Here is a 22,907-nt window from a genome sequence, read left to right on the forward strand (position 1 = left end):
AGTTGTTTTTTTATTAATGTATTTCACAACATGATCAGGCGTGCCATTTTATAGCCAGGGGTGGAAAACGGATATACCCAAGTTTATGAAAGTCAACATCCCGAAAGACCTTAAGGAAAGCTATTTCTCAATACGGCATACATTTGAATAATCATGTGATGATAAAAAATATTTACATAAAGTGAAGCACACAAATCTTTGCCTGCTTGATTTGAAGGGGTCTGCCAATAAACATTTACCATAGTATTTAAACCTGATAAAAGTAACGTGCAACACACAGTTTGTTACGTGTCCTTCAGTACTATTCACGAGCAGCACTTCCAGAACTACAGCAACTCCCCCAGGGCTAACCTGATAAAATGTTTCCTGGGGCCGTGTCCCTGTGAAACCCTGAATGCTTAACGCCAAATAAGTGATGCCCTTGACATTGTGCTAAAGTTCTGCCCTCAACTGCACTTTTGGTTTTATGGTTTAATGAGAGTGTGGAAAGGGCCAACATGTTAATGTGTAGGAAATGAAGATCAAAGGTCTAGCGCTCGATAAAACAAGTACTCCAATTGCAAATATCTCTTTCGTTTGTTTGGCTGGCAGGCAGACAGAGTACAAGAATTTCTGACATTAAGCCATTTTCTACTAAGGCAGAAACTTTACGGCTTGCTATAAGTTTATTAAATGTTAAAGCTAAAAGCCAGGACTACGATGATTCAGGGGTGGGCAGCTCTGAGAATAGAAGAATAGGTTTAGGCAACTAAATGTTCAACATATTTTAAGCCACATTAAATAAATGTTCTTTTTTGGCAGACATAACAAGTTGATTGTAACGGCATGTATTTACCTTAAGCATAAGCTTGGACATGGCCCTCAGTTTCTCCGCTGTGTAATACTGCCGGTGTAGTAATGGGTGGTTGGCCATTTTTCTTAAGTGCATCATTACGTTGCATAATTCAGATTTCTTCTCTGAAATAAAGAAAATCTTTTACATCGTCAGAAGATTCAAAATTTGTGTGCGACTTGCCAATCAATTTCAGATCTGCTTATTCTGCAAAATGTAAGCAGATTCAATAAACAAAAGAAAAATGAGTACTGTTAACTTAACAGCTCAGACAAGAGAGACCTCCCGTGATAAACATGAAAATAGCCAGCTGCCATTAAATTCAACCCATTTCTGGGATCTTACCCGTTCCTTCTATTGACCTCTTCAGTTTATTCAGCAGCTCATTATACAGTTGCTGCTGTTTCTTGGACATTGGGCAGGATTTTATGTGGTCTTGCTTGGGCGGCAGCTGCTTAAGGACCTGTTAAAAAATGACCAGAAAAAAAAACAACGGCTGTTAATTTAAAGAATACACTGACCACTTATTGTTTATACACACTCGCATGTCTGCGTGCAAAGAAATCCGAATGATCTGCCATAAACAGGTACTGTATGTGGGTTACGGAAATACCTGGGCAGATACACAGGCACCGCAGGGTACAGACTATACGAGGCTCCTACTGTGAGGCATTCGCTTAATCAGAGACAAACACTTTTTGGATTATTTTGAAGTTAATAGAAAAGCTGTCATTAATAACAGCTTTTTTTTTTTTTTGGTAATGGTGCCACATAAAATAAGGACTATTGCAATTTTAGAGAGCAACGAAAACGAAGGTTGCGCAAAATAACTACACAAATTCATTCATTACCTCGCTTTTTACTCTACGGAGTATAAATGGCTTCATAATCAGTTTGGCATGAGCTATTCTCTCCTTTTCAAATGTGCTCTGCTCGTCTGTAGATTTCTATGAAAAATAAGTAAGAGTTTAACACGTGATCATGTGAAAGCATGAATGCAGTACTCGGGCCATTCCAAAACAAAATGCCGCCACCTACTGGCGTGTGGTGCAAACTACAATTTTCTTTTTACATAAACTACCAGCATTTACACTTTTTTTTTTGCAAGTTCTGTCTTGTAAAGTTCACCATTATCAATCCTACTTCTCCACACAGCATCCTTTTCACAATTTTTTCCTTGCTATGTTCACAAAATGTGGAAGAACTTCCGGTTGCATGGACGGATGTGTTGTGTGCACGTATACGTGCCTTCTTAACAAGAGTAGTGATAAAAAGAAGTCTATAGATATTAAATGACCGCCCTTCAGTATGTTCATTGGGAACGGGAATAGACATTTACAGCAATATTTGCTCTGGATTATTAATATTACATGGCAGAATACAATGTCAGTCTTTTTTTTTTTTTTTTAAATTACCGCCTTGGATGAGAACATTCTCTTGATTTCACTGGTGCTACTACTGAACATGTTGGGCATGACAAAATTCAGGAGAGACATCAGCTCCAAGAGGTTATTCTGCAATGGGGTGCCAGTGAGCAGTAAACGATTCTTGGCCTGTGAAGGGAAGAAAAGTCATCATCTAAAGTGAACCAAGTGTCTGAAAAAGAAGGCAGAGCGATGGGTTTGCTTAAAAAAAATTAATTCAAGAGGGACACAGCCAGTTAGATGTAATGTAGGGAAGTTTTTACTTCACTGAGACAGTGGCTGATAAATGGAAAAGTCTCCTGGCAGATGTGGTACAGACTGATAGAGTGAGGGAATTTATGATTGGCATTAAGCTATCCAATTTTCTGCATCAGGAAAAATAGGCCGTCTAGATAGATAAGAACTATTCAGCCTGCCACCAAATTCTATTTAGTATTAACAGAATATCATAAGCAGTGATTATATATATATATATATATATATATATACACATATATATACACACACACACACTATATATACACACATACATACATACACACACACGTGACATTCCAGTAAAGGTATAAGTTAACATCATGAACTTGTGTGCATCTCTGGTAATTTCTAACTTGTGATTAATGCCAGGCACATTTAAAGCGTATTATTAATGGCACTGCAAACAGACAGATGTACAGCAGTATTTGCAGGTACCTGTAGAAAAACCGTAAAAGCTGTGTTGTGACATTGATGTATTACAGAATAAAATTCAGATCTGTCGACTCAAACTGCTGCTTGTCCAAGTCAAATAATGCACTGCATTTCTGAACACGCAATACGCGCTCAAGTTCAGATTTGCCGTCCTAAAGAATTTAGCTGTACATGTTTAATCATGAAATTTCAATGGACACAAAGCCCTCGTCGGTACGAATAAATCACAACGGGAGAAAGACTCACATTTAACGTCATAAGGTGCTGATAGCGAATGGCACTCATGTTCTTTAGCATGTGTCCTTCATCGAACACGGCAAAGTTCAGCTTCATGCGTCGAAACAAGCTGCGATCTTCAGCATTGCTAATGGCACAGTTGTATCTGGCAATGGAGACAAAAATCTTTAACGTCAAGTGTGTTTGTAGTGTGGGCCGGTATAGAAAGTCCAAGCTGAACCTGTCAATAGGGCATTAACCACAGCATGGCGCATTTATAGAGGAAATTACTTAAAGTAAGGAACAAATATGAATATATAAATATATATTTAAATATATAAATATAATATATTTAAATATATATCATATATCCTTTTGTTAATGTTCAGGTTTTCCACCGGCTGCCAGATTCAAATCGTAGAATCACCAGCATATCTGGTACATTCTAAGTTGGGTATGTTATTGTCTAGTTTGGCACTGCACACAAGCACAGCATATACCATAAAACGCAGCGCCATGCTCAAACAGAAACACATACAAACTCTACACAGCCAAGGCGTGAGTTGGATTTGAAAACGGCAACACAAAATATGGCATCGCTTGTCATTTTCAATACAGGCCATGCCAAAAGAAACAAAGAGAAGATACGCAAACCAATGGTACATTTACGGAGCGGCAGCGCGCACTCATTACACATATCTATATATCTGCAGAAACACAGAATCAATACATTGGTGAATATCCCAATCAAAACACTTACGTAGTAACAATCACATTGAATTCTACGGCCTTATTAAGAATATCATAGCGTAAATGTTTTCTTTCTTCCTGAGAACCTGTAAGTAAAATAAGAGTCACAGTGAGCGCGCCACACGATGGTTGTGACGGATACATTAGAGACTTCTCTCCCGCTTACCATAGTAGAGTAATATATTCATATCAGGACACCACTGGTTGAACTCGCGCACCCAGTTATCTAGAAAAAGCAGGGTAGACATAACAAAAGCTTTAAGGCAGAAAAATAAATATTAAATGCAGCAGCCAAATATTATAAAAATACTTTGTGGTGGCTATTTCAGGAAGGAATCATTGTATGAGCAGGCAGATGGCGCCCTCTCCTGCAAAAGCATATGCTAGATCCCAGTCCCTGGGCACTGGGTAAGCAAATAGATCGCCATATGATACAGTGAAAGATCCCACCGTGGCCATCTAGTCTCTTACACCCTATACTTTATGATCTTGGCTGAATGTCTTGGTATTTGTTCTGCTGCCCCAGCTAGAGAGCTACAAAAGGGCTAGCCCTGCCACGATTAACGAGCCACCAAAACTACCTAAACATTGTACTAAACAGGTGGAAACGTCCTTGGGTTTTAGATACCCCAAGCTGTGCAAAATTATTAAAGGCAGACCATAAGCAATGTATGCTGGGCTATATACAGACAAATAGTGCCTGCGAGCCAAGTGAGAATCTTTGTATATAAAGCCCTACACGCTTCCTGGTCTCAGAGTCAGAGGACTAAGTCTTACCGGACATTTATGAAATAAGGCCTTGAGGACAACCAATTCCCCACATACCTAAAGTTGAAGCGGGAACAACCACAAGATGCGGACCTGTATCACCAATCATATTTAAATGTGCAAGAAATGCTATGGCTTGAACAGTTTTCCCCAAACCCTGTGTATTGGAAACAAAATAGAAAGTTACAAGAAACGTATCTACGTTTACATTCAGACACATGGTAGCTGGTGAATATTTGTTACAACCTCAAGGGGAAAATGGGACCTCTTTATATAGTGGCTCTTAGCTTCTGCCATCAATTTCCACGCTTCTGTTTTAACTTTTAATTGCCTTTTGCATTCATTCGCATTTTAAAAAAAAACAGACAAGCTGCGTGTAAGAGCATTTAAGCGATTAATGTGGGAGAAGATTGACTGTTTGGTAAGGATAATACAATCCAAACGTAGTAGACAAGTAGACAATGTGTTTGTACAGATATAAAACCCACTCCTGAGGTAACCCCCATGCTTCCATTTCATTAGAACAGTTTAATCATTACAACATAAGTCTGGAACATAAATGGTCAAGCTATTTTGTAGACCAGGCAAAAGACTAGGATGGACCAAAACGTACTCACCATTTCATCGGCTAAAATGCCATTGACATTATGCTTGTGGAGCAACGCTAACCAGTTCAGACCGATCTTCTGGTAAGGCTTTAGCACCAGGCTGAAATATTAAAAAGAAACAGCAGCTATAAGTAAATGTAGCTACAATGCACACCAACATACGCACAGCAGCACATTCATGTACTCAAACACGCTTCATTCATACGCATGTTTAATTGCTAATGTGCGCAAATGGTTTTAAATTAAGTTCATTTTAGCCTTCCCCAGGTTTTATTCACTAAACCGTGAGCTCAAGCATATCGCCTCGTTAACTTAAAACGGGCAGAGACCTTTTTCACGGTTCAGTGACGCAAACATAGGGCGTATTCTAACGGCAGCCATTTAACATTTATGTGCAAATTCTAAAACAAAGAAATAAATACTAAGACGTACATTTCAGAACTTTTTTTTTTGCATATTTTATATTTTTAATAAGCATTCATAATGCAAAAGATCACATTATAAATTCCCTGACAGTATATTCCTCATATCTCTAAGAAATTTGCAGTACAAAAAGAACTGTTTCCATTTTAGTTTGCGCACCGTATAGTTTTTAAAAGGAAACCCCTTACTCCAATGTATCCGTGTGTTATGTTTTAGGTTTAATTGCAAAAGTCTCACTACCACCATTTTCTATTGGTAAGGGATTTGTACTTTAATTATGAAACTTTACTTTTTATTTATTTATTTTATAAAGAAAATTATAGGAACAGTACGCCTATTAATACAATATATGGCATGTATTTCTACCTCTTGGCCAGAATCGAAGGAGTATCGACGTTCCAAGCAGTTTCCCCGTCCTCTGTGATCTTAGTCACCTCCTTCGTCAGCCTCTTCGCAATCTCTTCACACTTGATCATAAGCTTCAAAACCACTTCCCTCTCTTTTATCAGTATTCTACAGTCCCACACTAAGTCCTCTGAGAGCCCATTTGCCTTGCTCATTTTTTTCAACTGTAATAGAAATCAGGAATGTTTAGTTTAGAACATCAGGTGTATTAAGACTATAAAGTGTTTTGCTAAAAGGGAAAGGCGACTAGAAACCACTTCTTGGCGCCCAGGGTTCTGCGGAACAAGGGGGTAAAAGCTGGTCAGGGTTCAGATTCAGTGTGTATGTGTGCATAGTGTTAATGTCTGATTTTCTACATGTATAGCTTTATCCAGTGTGTATGTTGGATAGTGTGTGCATGTGCATAAGAGTGTAGCATTAGCGTGTATGGTGTTGTGTATGTTACAGTATGGCAGTAGCACGAGTGTGTGTGTGTCAGCACATAGTGTGTGTATTAGTGTATGGTGTTGGCATGTGTGTATGTGTTACAGTAAGGTGTTCGTGAGGATAAGATGTTAGCGTGTGTAATAATAATGGTTAAACATACAAGCTTGAGTTACCGTACAAAGTGGTGGAACACCGAAGAGAGGCGTTTTAGGTTGTATTGCCCAAACAAATTGCTAAAAAAAATAACTGCAGACCAGAGGGTAATATATGAAAATAAAACATGATTGGGGAAGAAGAAAAGTTGGCTACTAAATTTTTGAGAGGGCTCCTAGTTCCAGACAAAATTTGTCAACCCCTGCCGTAAAGAATGAGTTCAGCGCGGTCGCTGTGTATCTAAGATATCATAACTGAGGACAACAGCAGACTCCAGATAAGGGAAGTTTATTGGAGCAAATAAAAGTTGTTGTTTTTTTACCTCACAGGACTTACACTAGTTACTTTTACCAATCTACAAACGTCACAGTAGGGGGAGCTGTTACATTATTATTAGTAGACTACAGCCTTTGAACTTCTACTTCAGTCTGCATGATGAAGAACCATAAAGTATGGTCACTAGAGGCCTGCAAACTAGTCCTTTTGAAATAAAACTTAGTAAAATAATATATACAATGGCTTATCGCAAACCACCATAAACCAACCTTGTACATTTGTTTAGGGTTAAACATGTTTCTGGGCAGCAGTATAAAGCTCAGGATAAGCGTCACAAAAACATGCAGGTCTTCCTACAAATGACTCAAAGATAAGGGTTTAGTAGGATTAGCTGTGCAACAGTGGTGAATATGTGCACGTATTGTCACTCAGGGTAACCAAAACAGATTGACAGTATACTTAAGAGCTTTGCTGGGCATCTAACAGGTGGGGGATAATATGGCTTTATGTTCTTAGCTCCAAGCGCTATTTAATGCTCAAATTTTATGTTTTCTTTTTTTGAGTAGAAGCCATACACGACCACAAAACATTTTGAACGGGTTATTTTTTTTCCCACACAAGATTAAAGTAAAGCCAACTAAGTGTCCACCCAATAGATTCCTGTCTTGGTGATCAATGGAGAAAAGAAAAACCAAAACACCTCAAAGTCTAGGGAGAACAAAGAGCTATACATTAGTCTTTCATACCGAAAATTAGTAACTTTTTGGGTAAACTATCTATAAATCTATATTTAGGGAAGAAATCGTATGCTTCTGATGAAACCCTATGGAAGAACCTTCAAGTATCATGAAAGCTTTAAATTAACTTAAAAAATAAGTCAGATATTTTGTAACTGCCACTGGACTTTTCCAAAAGTGATCCTGTGCTGCTGTAACCACGCATCTCAGACATCAAATAAGATGTATAGCAGGGCAAGCATTTCTTGCATGCGCGGTTTCATATGAAGTTGGTGAGGAGGATCTAGTTTAGGTCCCTACTCACAGCATTTGTTTAAAGGGAGTCGCAGAGTTCTTTTCACTTGAATTTAAGACTCATGGTAAAGGAGAGTAAATCGAGCCCCTGTAAACAGCTACGTTTGCTTCTTACAGAGGGTATGGCTATTCCACCTCATGTGTCTGAACTCAGGACTCGCACATTTTACATTTACATGGTAAAGGGATGGGATGCTAGAAAAGCCCCAATATACATACTAGGCAAAGTATGCACATTGTCAAATATCTTACTAACACGAGGTCAATAGCCACATCACCAAGAAGCAGCCCTGGAAACAGAATAACGCCACGCAATAACCAGTTCTGGAGGAAGGTTACAGCCCGCATCGAATACAAAGACTAGTTAAGCAAACAATATTTCATCTTCAACAGACTTTCAAGAAATCTCTCCACAATGACTCTGCATCACGCAGGACCGGCTCATACCTTTTAGGACAAATGTTTTGGTTTGTTTTTGGCCCATTTCATTTCACGCCCATTCGGTTCGGCCGAATATTCAGGGACATTTTCAATTTGGGAACTAAATTCGTTGTCCGGTGCCCAGTCACTCTCTCACACCTTCATGCTCTCTAAAACGTTTCCCTGCCAATTACTTCCGCATCTTCTTTCTTCAATCCTTAACCTGGTATCTTTCTTAGCATCTCCGCGGACATAACCCAGCAATTTCCGCTGGGGGGCTGCGGTGATGTCCTCTCCTCAGACTTGAGGATCGCGAAGATGAACGCCGTTATATTGTCCTCCATCTACCTGAAGGCAAAATAATGGTACATGAAGTGACGTCCTCTCCTCGATTAAAGGATCAGGAAAGGACGTCACTACAAGCTTGTCATACTGCCCTCAGTTGGCACTTTTGGCGACATCCTCTTCCTCGATTGGAGGATCGGGGAGGACGTCACTTCAGTGCCACCACTTTGGCGGAATTTACTGGGTTATGTCCACGGAAATGTGGGCGAAGAAAGAAGATACCAGATTAAAGAATTGAAGATAAAAAGGGAGAAGTGAAGGGAGAAGGTGCAGAAGTAGTTGTCAGAAAAGGCAGGGAAGCAGAGTGTGAGGGAGAGCGAAGAAGAACTTGAGCGTGAGCGAGTGTGGACCCATGAATTTCAGGCAAAAATTCTGAGCTTCTTGCTTTGTTTTGTCTGATTCGTGGGGGTCTGGCCTCGTTTTCGGGCTTTGTACGAACAGCCAAATTTACCAAAATTCGGTATATTTGCAATTCTTACAAATTCGAATGCACAAACCTAGTGATTATACCGCATGCTGTGTGAAGACCGATACATTTTGCACATCGCTAACTTGCACGTGTAAAGTGCTATACAGTCTAGTCGATGTATAATTCATCAACACATCACCTTCCGTGCTTGTAAACCACATTTAAAAAGTATTTGTCCCCCGGAAACGGTACGACTGTATGTGTGTGTGCGTGTGTGTATATTCCTGGTTTAGGGAAAACATAGGGTTAAAGGCTCATCTCCTCACATCTACAGCAGTCAAGCTAATGAGAGCTCTCCATTTCTGGGACATTTTACCTTATGGGCATGACATGTTAAGATGCCCAAGATTAACCCCTGCTTTCAGGTAACCAAGGAAATGTTTGAAATTGCTTTCACTTGAGAATGTGTAAAGTCTCAACTTGCAAATGCGCTTTCATTACACACAGATGTCATTTAATTGTTTCATTTTAACTTCAAATGCTTCCGAAATAAATCAAATGAATAATTTATCAGATTCTGCCAACTTGGGAACATTCTGTGCTTATTGTGAATGTGTCAGGGTTGCATTCAGGAATGTCTTGACAGGTATAAGCAAGCACTATGACAATACCAACGTGTACGGTACGATACCTGTTCTGTGCCGCACGCAACACTTTCATCTCAAAAACACACAAAAAAGTATCTTATCATAACGTGGAATAAATAATTAGTAACAAATGCGAGTGCTGGTATACAGCTGACATCTGTATGAATACCGGCCTGCCATCAAAGATGGAAACCAAACGAAAAGCATCCGTCTACGGTTCTCTTACCTCATTAACGAGAACAGGTCTCACAAAAACACTTACGCCTGTTAGTGATCACTGTTTAGGTGTGTTATTGTTCACGATAAAAAAAAAAAACACTTTAGTTTTACAATGGATTGATACAGGATTAATACAGCCAGCTTTGCGAAGATGAACGTTAAGCAGAAATAAGGAAGCTTACTGTAGGGTAGTTGATAAGTGGAGCAGCCTCCAAGCAGAAGTGGTAACTGCTAATGTAGCGAGGGAATGTAAAACATGCAATGGATAGGCGTATAGCTATACTGACTCTAGACCAGCACTAGGAACCGATTAAATCTTAGGTTTTATGGACTATGTGATTAACCGTCTTTACGCTACATATCGGGAGACACACCTGAATTAGAACTCTGCACCCCGCCACCGGCACAAAAAGAAATGAAATCTATTAAGTCTAGATTCATGAGGAAGGCTTACTAAATTTTAAGTAGACCGAAGCGAAACGGAGGACCAGTCGCGCAAAATAGAGGTTAATGTCTATTGCCTACATGCAGCGGAGTGGTGCACACGGTAGAGGAGACTCCAATCCACATGGACGAGGACAACAGCAATCTCTGCAAGGGATCCATTTATTGAACAAGCCATCGCGGGAGGTACGCGCTCGACTCGCTTAAGATGATTAAGCACTGAGGCGCATCATGCGTCGAGTGTGCACTTCATAGTTCATCCTGGTTCTAGGGCACTATAAATAAATGCATCGCGTCTCAAGATTGCGTTGATGCCGTTGTCCTTTAATATATTTGAAGAATATCTACGTTCTCTAGTATTCATTTTTTTCGTACGATCGATGATCACAGCTAATGCCTTTGAAAAAGTATTTTGATGTTGGCTTATAAGTTCCCACTTTAGGATCAAGAATTCTAGGAGAGTGAAAACTACTTTTCAGCGTTGTTAAACGTGCTTACAATTCATATACATTAAGCTGCCCTCATACCTACAATGAAGAAGCAGGATATAAGGCTGGCGATAACCGTTTGGGGCCACTGCACTGCACGAGCATCTCTGCGTAATGTTACGGCAGCATACATAAACCTAAAATCCAATGCATCTGACAGCTTTGTGTGTATGAAGCAGTAAAAATGGAGCAATATGAAGCATGGCAGCTGTTACCAGAGCGATCCTTGAACAACCTTCTTAAAGACTTTACCCCTTATCGTTTCAAAAATAGTACAACATATAGATATATATATATAAAAATATAATTATATATATATTATACACATTTAAATAAACTCAACTTGGCTGTATGACATCTGCTAAAGGTGTAATTATTTGCCGTGTATTAGTTACAGGGCTTCGGGCATGTAGTTACAACGACCAAAGGAACGTATGGGGCGTGGGTGCTGACAGACACGCTTCACAAAATGAAAAGGTAAAATGTTTTCAGTACAGGTCAATACAGCATTTACAACTCATATACAAAATATCATTTCTCTGCCAGAAGAGAAAAAAAAAAAAAAAAAGCTATAGACATTTGTGGGAGAGGCAGCCCTTTAGCAAATATTTGAAAGAAAGAATTAGCCGGGGCAAAGCCCAACAAGTTTCTCAGCGAGCCGCCTATCAGACAGATGTCTTCAGAGCAGCCCACGGCTTCAGGCAAAACGATTGCCAGAGAAAGGAACGGCTCCCGAAACGGCTCTGCTGCGTCTGCTAATTGCAACTCCTCTTTTCTCCCCCCCACCCAATTTAAAAAAAAAAAATAAAAAAAATTGCACAGCATTTTTACATGTATATGATGGAATCACATGTAATTTTTTTTCCCATAATACCTAGCAGAGATGCCCACTTTACCCATGCCAGATAACACACATGCTTTTAGTACAATAATTTTTTCTCAGCATACAAATGGAGGAAATAGCGTGAAATTCATTCACGATACGCACTATTGTATACTGATTAGAATCCTTAAGGCCTGAGAGAGTGAAGGTTTTTTATTAAGTAAATCAGGCAAAAATAAAAACATGGGGGAAATCACATATCTATAGCAAGTTACTATGAAAATGAAAGGCAAAATTTTTTTTTTTTTAAAAAAAGCACAAAATATTAAACATAAAATTTGACATATTTGACGTTGACCAATGTAGAGAAGCGAGTGGCAAAGTTTAAAAGTACTTACCAAAGTGCGTGATAGAAGATCTTTTCAAGGGGACTTAAAAACAAACTTTTGTGTTCCCCTTCTGTTAAGTAAACGGCACTCAGAAACCTCTCATAATATGGCAGCATTGTTTAGCCAGAAGAAAAATGTGAGCAATTCAATTGCAGAGCAGAGGTGTCAGGGAGAGAAAAGAAAGAAAAAAAAAAAGAAAAAAAAGGAAAAAAAAAATGGGGGGGAAAATGCTGTTTAAAGATAAAAAAATTCTGCTGGCATTCTGAGCCATGGAGCTGCCCTTGCAGTTGTTTCTTGAAGACGTAGCTGTAAAAATCCTGCCACATTCTTGCCCCTTTGTATGAGGTTTTTCTGCTAAAACAGCACAGAGTAGACTGGCAAACTTCTCCTTCCCCAATGAAAGCTCAAATGTCTGCTTCAGCAGAGAAATGAACCAAGTTCCTACGTTGCTGAATGAGTGACAGTATTGCCAGCCAATCAGCTGGGGTTTTTCAGGAAAATCACCCCTTAATTTATTCAAAATTAGGTCATATGACACTATTCCAAACGCTATTGGTTTAAAATGCATGTGGTGTTAGCCTTCTCTGGATAAGGCCACCCATCTATGCCTCTTGGAGATTGTAGACACCTCTTGCCTATAAGCATAAAAGGAACATTAAGAAAAAAGGTAGTGAGATGCTGTAAACTTACCAGAGAATCCCAGGAATTGAAGGGCCGGAGCTCAGTGATCCTCTGAGCTTTTTTGAGAGAGCACTGAGGTATCAGAGACAGTTCATCCAGGGAGGCATCCTGCAGGAAGCTAACTATTTTAGCTTTATACGCTTCCTCCATGATATCCTCCTCACCACCACTGCTGTAGTCTTCATCCAGACAGCTGCCTGCCTCCGAAGCAGACTCCGCGCTATCCGGGTCCCTGGCGTCCCTTTTAACGCCGAGGAGGCTCTTTTTGCCCTTTGCATTTTCCTTTATGCCGTTCTGCGCTTTGTTAGATTTCTGCTTGGGCTTCTCTTTGGTGCTGCTTTTATTGGGTTTTGGGTCACCTCTGGAGGGTCCTTTTCCATTTGAGACCTCATTTTTGGGAGCTTTTTGCAAGTCATCTGTGCACGTAATATAAATACATAGATGTAATAAAAGTTATATTTTCTCTTTAATATGTTAATTATGGAGGCTTTTTAGCACAAGAAAAATGGAAATTTAACAAAAATAAATTTTGCATTAAAATGTGTACAAACACATAATCTAACAACACACCGGTGTCATTCCGACAGCACAATGTGCCGCTCATCATTTGCATACAATTAGATTGAGAAGAAAAATGTTTTTTCCTTTAAATCGTCACAAGTCATGGAATAATTCCCACATGGTGTATCACATGCTATTGTCCCAAAAACATACACTGGCCTGGTAATATGGAATTCCCTCTCTTTTGCTTGGGCGGGACTACACAAGGTTTCCAACTCTTAGCCCCTCGTACGCAGGAGCTGCCTGAAACCTACTGGTCTCAGACGCCTTTACAGGTAGAAGCTGGGATGTTGCGAATTAAAGGGGGGGGGGGGAACATATAATATACATATATCTCCTTTCTCATATTGGATTAACCATCCAGCTGCTGGAAGGGGCTGGGAGGTACCGTTCTGCATTTAATGCACGTGTTCCCCGCAGCAATAGGGTTAAACATATAGTTGTAGCACTTTAGCCAGATACATGTACTGCGATGGCCAAATGCTCTCCCAAAGGTGTCCACAGGTGTTAACCCCTTGATAATTTTTTTAAGGCTGCATTAAGTTATGATAGCATATCAAAGCATGTTTTCAAGATCACATTTTAACGCATTACCAAGAGTTTTTTTTAATCACACGTCTCAGAAGTATAAATTTCCTCGAGAGCAGGATAGAAATGTAGCCACATTAGTAATTGTATGCGGCGTGCAATTAGATGTATAGACACAGCAAGCATCAAATAAACATACATTACGTGTTACTTATGTAACAAACGTGCCTTGGAACTCCTGTTCAGTGTGCAGATGCTATACAGATTGTTACTTGCCTTGTGCCATTCAACAAAAGCAGCCAGAATCAGACAGCTGGTTCCGGCGTAGCCGTTTGCCAGTCACTTGTCGTACGTGCAGGACCCCAAGTTGCGCGTCTCCCCCTCCCTCGTTTATATGCACTTTTAAAGGTGGACACGATTTTGTTAAAGATGAAATAATATGCGGTTATCAGCTACTGTTCCTCTGTAATAACAGCCAAGTGTTTGAGTGATGGTTAAGATCCCTAGAGCAGTTTATACAATGTATGTGCGATGGGTTAGGCAGGTTTTATAAGTGGCAACGTGTATTAAAAAAAAAAAAAAAAATAAAAAATCAGCATTACTTTTTTGCTGTTCGTTACAGTAACTAGAACCAGCTATACTATGCATTGAAGTGAAAATGATGGCTGGAGCATCCCTTTAACCCCTTCAGTCCCAGGGGTTTTTGGTACCTCAAGTCCCGGAGCAATTTTGCCATTTTTGCGCTATGTCGGTTTCTGCGATTATTCTCCTTTCCTGTGAATAGTGTACCCATGTAAACTATATATTGTTTTTTCAAGGAGAGAGCGCTTTTTCATACCATAGTTAGATGATTAGCTGAAAATTTTGAATGAGAAATGTAGTAAAAACTAGGGTAAATTAGAAAAAAAAAAACACCTAATTTTTTTTTATAAATTTTCCCTCTGAATCCTCACAAAATTAGTAGTGATGGAAAATCCCCTCCAAGTTTATCAATTCAGGTGTCCTGATTTCAGAAATACCTAATTTATATAGATTTTCCAGACTTTCCCAGCACTTATAGGGAACATACTATAAGGTGTACATTATTTGTAGAATTTTTATGCTTATGGCTTAACGGGTTTGGGGGTTGTGAACGGGGGCAGGAGGGTTATACTGGGTAGATGTGTTAAGGTAATGGGATGTAAGGTTATTATTATTATCTCTTTTATATAAAAAAAATATTTTTAATTATTGTATTTTAGTGATTTTATTTTTCTTTTTAAAATCACTAACTTTTTTTTCTCCGTTTTTCAGCATGGGAGGAGGGTGAGAAACATGGTTTCTCACTCTCCTCCCTGCGATCCCCCCTGCACTGATCACAGAGTCTATGCCCCATCGGAGCAACCGTATATCCCTGCAGGGGGTATCCTGTCCCGCAATGACCTTCCGGGTGACATCAGCAGTGACGCAACACGGAAGGGAATGCCCGATCGCGCGATCATCATTTAAAAGTGTAACAGCTTTGCGACGTTCGTGCCGGAAGCTGTTACATGAGATGGGACAGCAAAAAGGTGGCGATGCTGGCTTCTGCTGTCAGGGGGGAGTCCAGGCTGTCAAATGACAGCCTGATCTCCCGTGCAGCGGCCGGGATGTGTCCTTGCCGCTGCAAGAAGGGCAGGACGTACCAAGGGATACACTCTTTTTAGAATCCTGGTAGCATCTAGTACCGCAAAGACTGTCAACATGGCACACCATTGGTTAATGTAGGCCCACATTTCACTATTTTGTATTCCTTAAGATATTTAAAGTACCAGAATACTACAGACTGAACTGAGAAAAAAAATTGCCATTAAAAAACCCTTGGGGACAAAATCAGCTTTCCCCATCTGGTTGCATTTGGCTGAGAAGCACAGTGGAGATGCATCCCAGCAGCCAGAGAAAACACCATATCTCATTATCACCAGAATGGAGAGAAAATGAAGTAACTTTGGCTCCTCCGACATCCAAAATGTAATGGCTTCACCTCCCACTTGTGCTTATAATATAACAGTAGGTAGTTTGAATCATTCTAGACCAACATCTATAGACAAAAAAATAAAAGAATCCACACACACATCCAGTAACCCATACTACAAACCCTTAAGTGCAATTTAGAACACCTATCTTGGGTATAAGCATTGGGGATGTGTAGGTTAACCCCTACAAAGCCCGTACATGTACGGGCTCAAAATGCATTGTTTTCAATGGGTTTGTGTAAATGTGTAAAATTGCTCATTTTGGAAGAGCCACAAAATCTGTAGCGATATGTATGATAGGTAATGGATTTCTAAATGTGTGTGCATGTTACCAGATATGTGGGTTAGCATCTGCCCTGTGTGGTGGGATGGGAGCGTCACACGGGTTTCCAAGAGTCGCAGCACCACCGATCCAGCGCCATGGTAAGCCACAGCGCCATGTCAGTTTGGGTTCCTTAGACCTCATGACTAAGCAATATATGGCCATATAGGGTGACTGAATCCCTATGGTTTATACGCAAGATAGACATTTATAAATGCCATAGGAGTTGCACTATGGATCTTCTGGGTGCGTACAGATTCCTTGGTCGGCTTCTCACTGTCTAAAAATGGCATTATTCTTTGTATATTAAACCAACATTTCAGTGAATACACATAATCAGGTACCTTACACGGCTTACATCAGATTACTAATGCAAACCTATGTAGCATAATGCAGTCGATCTATAGAATAACCAAAGTAAAACCTTTATAAAATAACAGACCAGGTGTGTAAAAAGGCATGATTCTAATCCCATTGCAATTACAGGCTTTAGATTTTAACGCTTCTGTAGAAACACTGGTCACGCTTTGGGAAAGAAAGATCCCTGGCAGAAAAGGGAATTGTCTCCTTTTATAGAGAGCGGCAGATACCACACTCTGGCTCCTGTGTGCGCTACATGCCCTTGCAAACACTAAATAGCTGAATGAACAGTTGTCACACGTATCACAGTGATTCTAATGGTTATACACTTGGTTTTTGCTGCAGGTTCCTGTATCATAAGAAGGGCATGGGTACATCATCTGGCTGCCGAAGTAGGCCCAGGTCCGGTTGCTGCTAACTTAAATCTAGCCTGTTTGTTTCCTTTCCATACCAAATGACAAAGGGAGGAACATCATAAAATAAAAACACCCTGTAATTCAGTTTTTCACCATCTTTTTCGTGTGAGAAAGCAGCAGTTAAAATATTTTTGGCATTACCTTGTTCGTCTTCCGCAAACAGTTTTAATGCCTCGAGTGCTTCATGAAAAGACCAGTCATGCTCTTGAAGTACTTCTCTAAGCTCCTATTAAACAAAACGGATTTCAAAAATGGTTCACTTTCATACGGCTTTGATTCAATTTGTTACGGGGGTGAAGTGATACAGCGGGATTTTTGTGACTAATATAAAACAATGAAACGCGCTTAATGCTTAGGCGTGGACGCCCCTGTAGACAGGAACGATCACCCTATATAAACACTTTGCCTTTCCACCAACAGATGTTTCATGAAGTTTGACAAGAGTTTGTAAACAAGTCTTTTACCGGCAACAGTTTGCATACATGAGCTTATCTTCTAATAAGAGGTTCCTAAACGGATTTCAATTCTATTCATATGAAGCTTCTATTCATATGTTCCGGCAGGCAGCTATTGGAACATTGTACTTAAAGCCGCAGGAAGTGAAATCTAGCATCCAGGTGATGCACAGCATACAGCACGATTTGATGCTCTTAACCGAATCCCTAACAATACCCAAACCAGACGCTTTCAAATGCCATAGGATTTCCACTATATATATATATATATATATATATATATATCTTTGGAATGTATGAACAAATTAGAATATGGACTATTCCCTGCTGTGCCGCATTTTCCGCGTCTTAAAGTGATTTACTATCCATGACATGATCACCAATGTCATTATGCATTAGGAAGAGCGGGCCCTGTCATTCACCCTGCATAATGCATAGTTCAATTGGCGAGATTTCTTGAATGCCTTTTCACCGTGTTCTCTCTCGCTTTCAGAATTGACCCTGCATAAAGTAGATACTCATGAGGACTAGTTGCCAATATTGTGCATTTAAGACAGGGAGCCCCCCCCTTTTCCTACAAATTCCTGGTTTAGTGAATAATCCCCTTAACATCCATTTCAGACGTTGGCTGCCTATGCTCCATGATTTTGTCAGTCTCAACTTTGTTCAAAATCGATGTCCAGAATTTCTAGACTTGGTGTGTCCACAAGTTACGAGTGAAACATAGAAAGTGACGGCAGAGAAGAACCATTTGGCCCATCCAGTCTGCCCGACCTCTGAGTACTTTCCTTAGTACGGTCACTCTTTTTGTGTAGGTTAAAGGGTGGCAGTTCCTCTGGTGAAAAATCAGGAGCAGACGGCCCTATCTCTGGAGCCAGGCCATTTACACTATGGACAGCTGTGTCTTTTGAGACAGAGCTGCTGGCACGTCCTGCCCCACCGCCTAATAGACTCCAACGGCAAATGAAGGCCCTGGCTCTGGGCATGGAGACAAATTACTGCCCGTTTAGAGCAAGGGTGTGCCAAATTATTCTACAATCTTTGGTGACACTTTTGTATTTTACCTCTTTATCCAAATCTGGAAAGTGTTTCTGTAGCCTTCTCACACGGGCTTCCTGCTTTTCCCAATCATCTTCAGATAATGAGCTATCATTATCCGACTTTGACAACTGACATGATGAATAAACATCACCTTCTAGCTATTAAAAGAAAAAAAAAAATTATTACATAAAGCAAAGACAAATGACAAAGGCAAGTAAGGTTCTGAGGTGATATAGCTTTTAAGATTCTTATAGAGGCAGATTCAGAGGGTAGTCGATATGTAATGCGTTCGAGCTAGTGCTGTGTTTTGGAACAGACAAACATCTTTCAAGTGCAGCAAACAATATTTCCAACCATAAATAATCTGCGTTTATGAAGACATCAGATACGCATTGGACTTTGTGGGATACTCACTTATTCAGTTTGATGGTAGACTGAAAGTTACCTTAACAGCTTTACAACAAACAAAAATGTACGTTAAAAGGGCCAAGGACACAACACATGCGTAAACCCTTAAAACCAGGAGTATTCCCACCTTGGCGACCAACGGTTTTGTTGCCATTTTTTACAATAGGTCTCTTCATTCACAATTCACCTTTTCGTGTTGTGTATCCACACCTTTGATACTATTTTCATATACATAGTCCTCCGTTTAGGAAAAAACATAAAACTTGCGAGTCTACTTAGGATTTCATCCACAAGTTAGGTGCCACCGCTGAAAAGCCTTGACTGATGTTCAGCAACAACGAGATAGGAGGCTGAAGACGTCTCGCTCATTGAACTTTACATTACACAGTAGCCGTGATCAGCCTGCACTGAAACTCTTGTCCAAATGGAAGTTTGGGGCTTGTGCTGTTAAACTTAATTCTGACCCCAGACCTTCTTATGATCCTTCTATAGGTCCCCTGGCATATGATTCTTAGTACATAATAGTCTAGTGGTTAAATCAGTGACATGATCACTACATAATGTCTATGCACTAAAAAAACAGTCATGTCAACCCGACCAGTAGCCCAATCCTTGCTCCTTTAAGGTGGAATTCAAGCTAGCGTGTCATGCCAATTCTGAGCCCTGTTCTTTACAGTAGAACACATTATGATCACTGTAGACTTTATCTAGATAGCATTGCTAACAGCATTTCGGAGCCTTTTCAATATACTGAAAGACTTAAAATGCTCATGTATGTATGTATGTATGTATGTATGTATGTATGTATGCATGCATGCGTATGTAAGAAATACCTTAAAAGTCTCCAAGAATCTTTTTGAAATGCACCCTAAACGGTCTCCACTTGTGCTCTCATCTGACACCCACAAACGCAGAGCCCACCATTGTATGCTTCTCAATATACATCGCCCAGCAAACGCAGGCAACGCTGCACAGTACCCCGGACTAAAGCGGGAGTGATATTTTCACATTCAGTATCAAAGCATTGTTTACTTACTGAAACAGACTTGGTTTTCTTTGCAGCATGACCATTCTGCCTCTCATGGGAACTGCTGCCTGGGGTTTCGTCCAATTTCCTCTTGCGAGAAGCTTAACAGAAAACAGAGAAAGCAACTGTTTAAAGAGCTCAAGCGATAATAAAAAAAAAAAAAGTAATTGTAAAGGATGCATTTGTCTGAACGCCCTTATGCTACTTTCTTGGAGAACAAACCTTTTAAATCAGGGGTGCCCAACCTGCGGCCCTCCAGCTGCTGCAGGACTACATAACCCATAATGCTCTTACAGCTAAGTGGCTGGCAGAGGAGTATGGGAGATGTAGTCCTGCAGCAGCTGGAGGGCCGCAGGTTGGACACCCTTGTTTTAAATGGTAGAAAACAAAGCTTGAAGACCAGCAGGGTTAAAAGGGTAGGGTGTCTCATTTGAGCTACAATACTTGGGTATTTTCTGCTTCTTGGTTTTATTGCTGGGGTATTTCCATATTTTGGATTTCTGTACCTGAATCTTTACTCATCAATGCAGGACGCTAAAAACGACAAATGTAAGATATTTTACATGGCCCCTGATGCCGATCTGGGCGTTGCTGAATGCCTCGACATCGAAGCATTACAGCAACACCGCTTAAGCAAAGAAAGTGATCATAGATCACTTTCTAAGCTTGTTTAATGAAATGACGTGCCAGGCAAGTCATTGGTCGTCACGTGACCGTTTTTGTGCAACCTGCCTGACCTGTCAATGGACATTAAGGGGTTAATATGCATATTAACTGGAATTTTGGAAGCCTGACTGCATCAGAATATTATGTTGAAGGTTGTAAATTGTAGAATTTAAAAAAAGTTTTTACACCTAGCTAAATGACTTATAACCTGGTTGGAACGTCCCAGCAGATGAAAGAGGACCAATCGTATGCACAACGTAAAGTATTTGTAATGTTTTTTTGTTTGGTTTTTTTATTCGAAAATATAATGCAGTTTACAGAAAATGTGCCGTCATATCTGGCAACCCAACAAACCAAGAGGACAGCCAAAGTAAACGTAAACATGTGAACAAATAATAAACAAAGAACCCTTTGGTCTACCTGGTTGTCACTACCTGTACAATGTCCGCCCTAAGAAAATTTCTAATGGTTGGTGCACCGAAGTCTACTTGTCAGGTCAGAGGCTGTCGGAGTCTGAATGTTTTAGGTGTTGATTGTCAGATGAGAGTAGGAGGTGGAGAATCGGATGTTTGTTAGGTCAGTGGGATCGGGTCTTGCCTGAGTAATTCCGTCATGTACCAGGTTGTGTGTTGGAATATGTGTTTAACTTGCGTGCGTGTTTGGATGGGGAGTGAGTTAATGTATGAAAGCCAGGTATGGAAGAAAGATGCGGTGGCAGTTTCTTTTGTGAGTTGTGCTGTTAACCACTACATGTGGAAGAGGTGGGATAATTTGGAATGGAAAAGTGGAAGAGGTGGTGGTGTGGTTTCTATCCAGTGGTGGAGTATAGTTTTTAGGGTGACTGCTGCTAGGTTTTTTTGTAGCTTGGTGTTTCTGGGATGTGAGCGTGTGATGCCGAGTATGGCGTAGCTAGGTAAAAGCCCTATGTTTACGTGAAGGTTGCTATTGGCATATCTCTGAACCTGTTGCCATAGTGTTTGGGAGTGTTGACAGTGCCATAGACAATGGGTCAGATCAGAAGCATTTGTAATGTATCCATAGCTTGCACGGTTTTGTGCTTCAATCTTTGTGACAATCTCGGAGATGTTTAGGGTTTATTTTACCTCAATAATGCATTGGATGCCGTCGCCGAAATTTGTGTAACCAATTATTGTCCCCTCTGGAACTCAAAAACAACTTAATGGGGAGAAATAATGCAAATCCAGGAACCATGTGTTAAAATAACTGCTCCCTGTTGTATACAAATAAGGTGCAGACTAAAACAAAGTGTCCTTTTTTCAGGCGAGGGACTTGGCACGTGTTCAGTAAGCGAGCCCAGTCTATTAAAGCAGGTAGATGCACATACACCGTGCGCAGGCAGGCGTTCTGGGGTCTTTTCACACATGCCTTCATGCTAGTGTAGGAAAACGGAGCAGAGCCTGTGACTTGCAGCCCTTCCCAATGGGAGAAACTAACGTGGAAGCATCGCTATGCAAAGGTTATTATAATCCGCAAAGACAGTTTTAAGGCAAATTTGTTATAAAAGCGACTGCATTCACTGTAATTACATTCGGTATGTACGCACATACAAACACATAGCTGGTGAGATAGCTCAGTTGGTAAATACCCTGACTGAAAGCCTGTTTAAAACCCCAGGGTCATAGCCCTTCATAGCACCACTGATTGGGCAATAATATAGATTATTCCACTGCCAGAGAAATGCACTATATAAATAATACTAGTTATGTTATGTAACAAAGATAAATGTATTTAGACGTCTCCATATATAAATATATACACACACAACCCCACACTATATAATTTCATAAACGCGAGACACTTGTCAGAGCAGCGTTTGTCTAATAAGGGCTTTCGTACATGACAAGATAATGATGGTCTCAATCAATAGTCAAAAATGCCGAACAGTATATTTTGATTAGAGGGGAAAATTCCTTCATCGCTTTGATCATGCTCCCAACTTCAGGACAGACCTGAGGCAAGAGATCCGTCTAAAGAGCAGAACAAAATAGTTTGGCATTCATTTTAGAATAATGATCAGGTTAACCGTAGACTAGTTTGTACTGGAAAAAAAAATATTTACGTTTTCCAAAAAAAAACAAACCATCAGCACAACAAACCATCTGGAGTTGACGTGCTAACCATGTGTGTGTCCTGGAGCAACACATTACATAGGATAATACAGAATTTTATATCCAATATTTGTGACACCATATTAGCACATGAAATCAAAGAAGGTGTTGTCCGAGACGTGTGCTATCTAAA

The 22,907-nt window shown here is 40.2% G+C and overlaps 1 protein-coding gene across 1 annotated transcript in view; it reads right to left on the minus strand.

The window, feature by feature from the left end:
- Window positions 1-22,907, minus strand: part of LOC149284095 (SWI/SNF-related matrix-associated actin-dependent regulator of chromatin subfamily A containing DEAD/H box 1-like) — a 34,117-nt gene that overhangs the window by 3,302 nt on the left and 7,908 nt on the right. The window contains exons 5-19 of the mRNA XM_089497141.1: window positions 20,342-20,344; window positions 19,989-20,080; window positions 18,568-18,663; window positions 17,190-17,274; window positions 12,877-13,283; window positions 6,078-6,280; window positions 5,298-5,388; window positions 4,738-4,837; window positions 4,079-4,138; window positions 3,923-3,998; window positions 3,193-3,328; window positions 2,248-2,385; window positions 1,684-1,779; window positions 1,178-1,295; window positions 836-957 (exon numbers count right to left, since the gene is read on the minus strand). Coding sequence (XP_089353267.1) covers window positions 836-957; window positions 1,178-1,295; window positions 1,684-1,779; window positions 2,248-2,385; window positions 3,193-3,328; window positions 3,923-3,998; window positions 4,079-4,138; window positions 4,738-4,837; window positions 5,298-5,388; window positions 6,078-6,280; window positions 12,877-13,283; window positions 17,190-17,274; window positions 18,568-18,663; window positions 19,989-20,080; window positions 20,342-20,344 — 1,823 coding nt within the window. The remainder of the gene's footprint in view (window positions 1-835; window positions 958-1,177; window positions 1,296-1,683; window positions 1,780-2,247; window positions 2,386-3,192; window positions 3,329-3,922; window positions 3,999-4,078; window positions 4,139-4,737; window positions 4,838-5,297; window positions 5,389-6,077; window positions 6,281-12,876; window positions 13,284-17,189; window positions 17,275-18,567; window positions 18,664-19,988; window positions 20,081-20,341; window positions 20,345-22,907) is intronic.

The sequence above is a fragment of the Sceloporus occidentalis genome, unplaced genomic scaffold (genome assembly GCF_023333645.1).
Source record: "Sceloporus occidentalis isolate IW3139 unplaced genomic scaffold, rSceOcc1.0.p SCAF_99, whole genome shotgun sequence".
In the NCBI taxonomy this organism is placed as follows: Eukaryota; Metazoa; Chordata; class Lepidosauria; order Squamata; family Phrynosomatidae; genus Sceloporus; species Sceloporus occidentalis.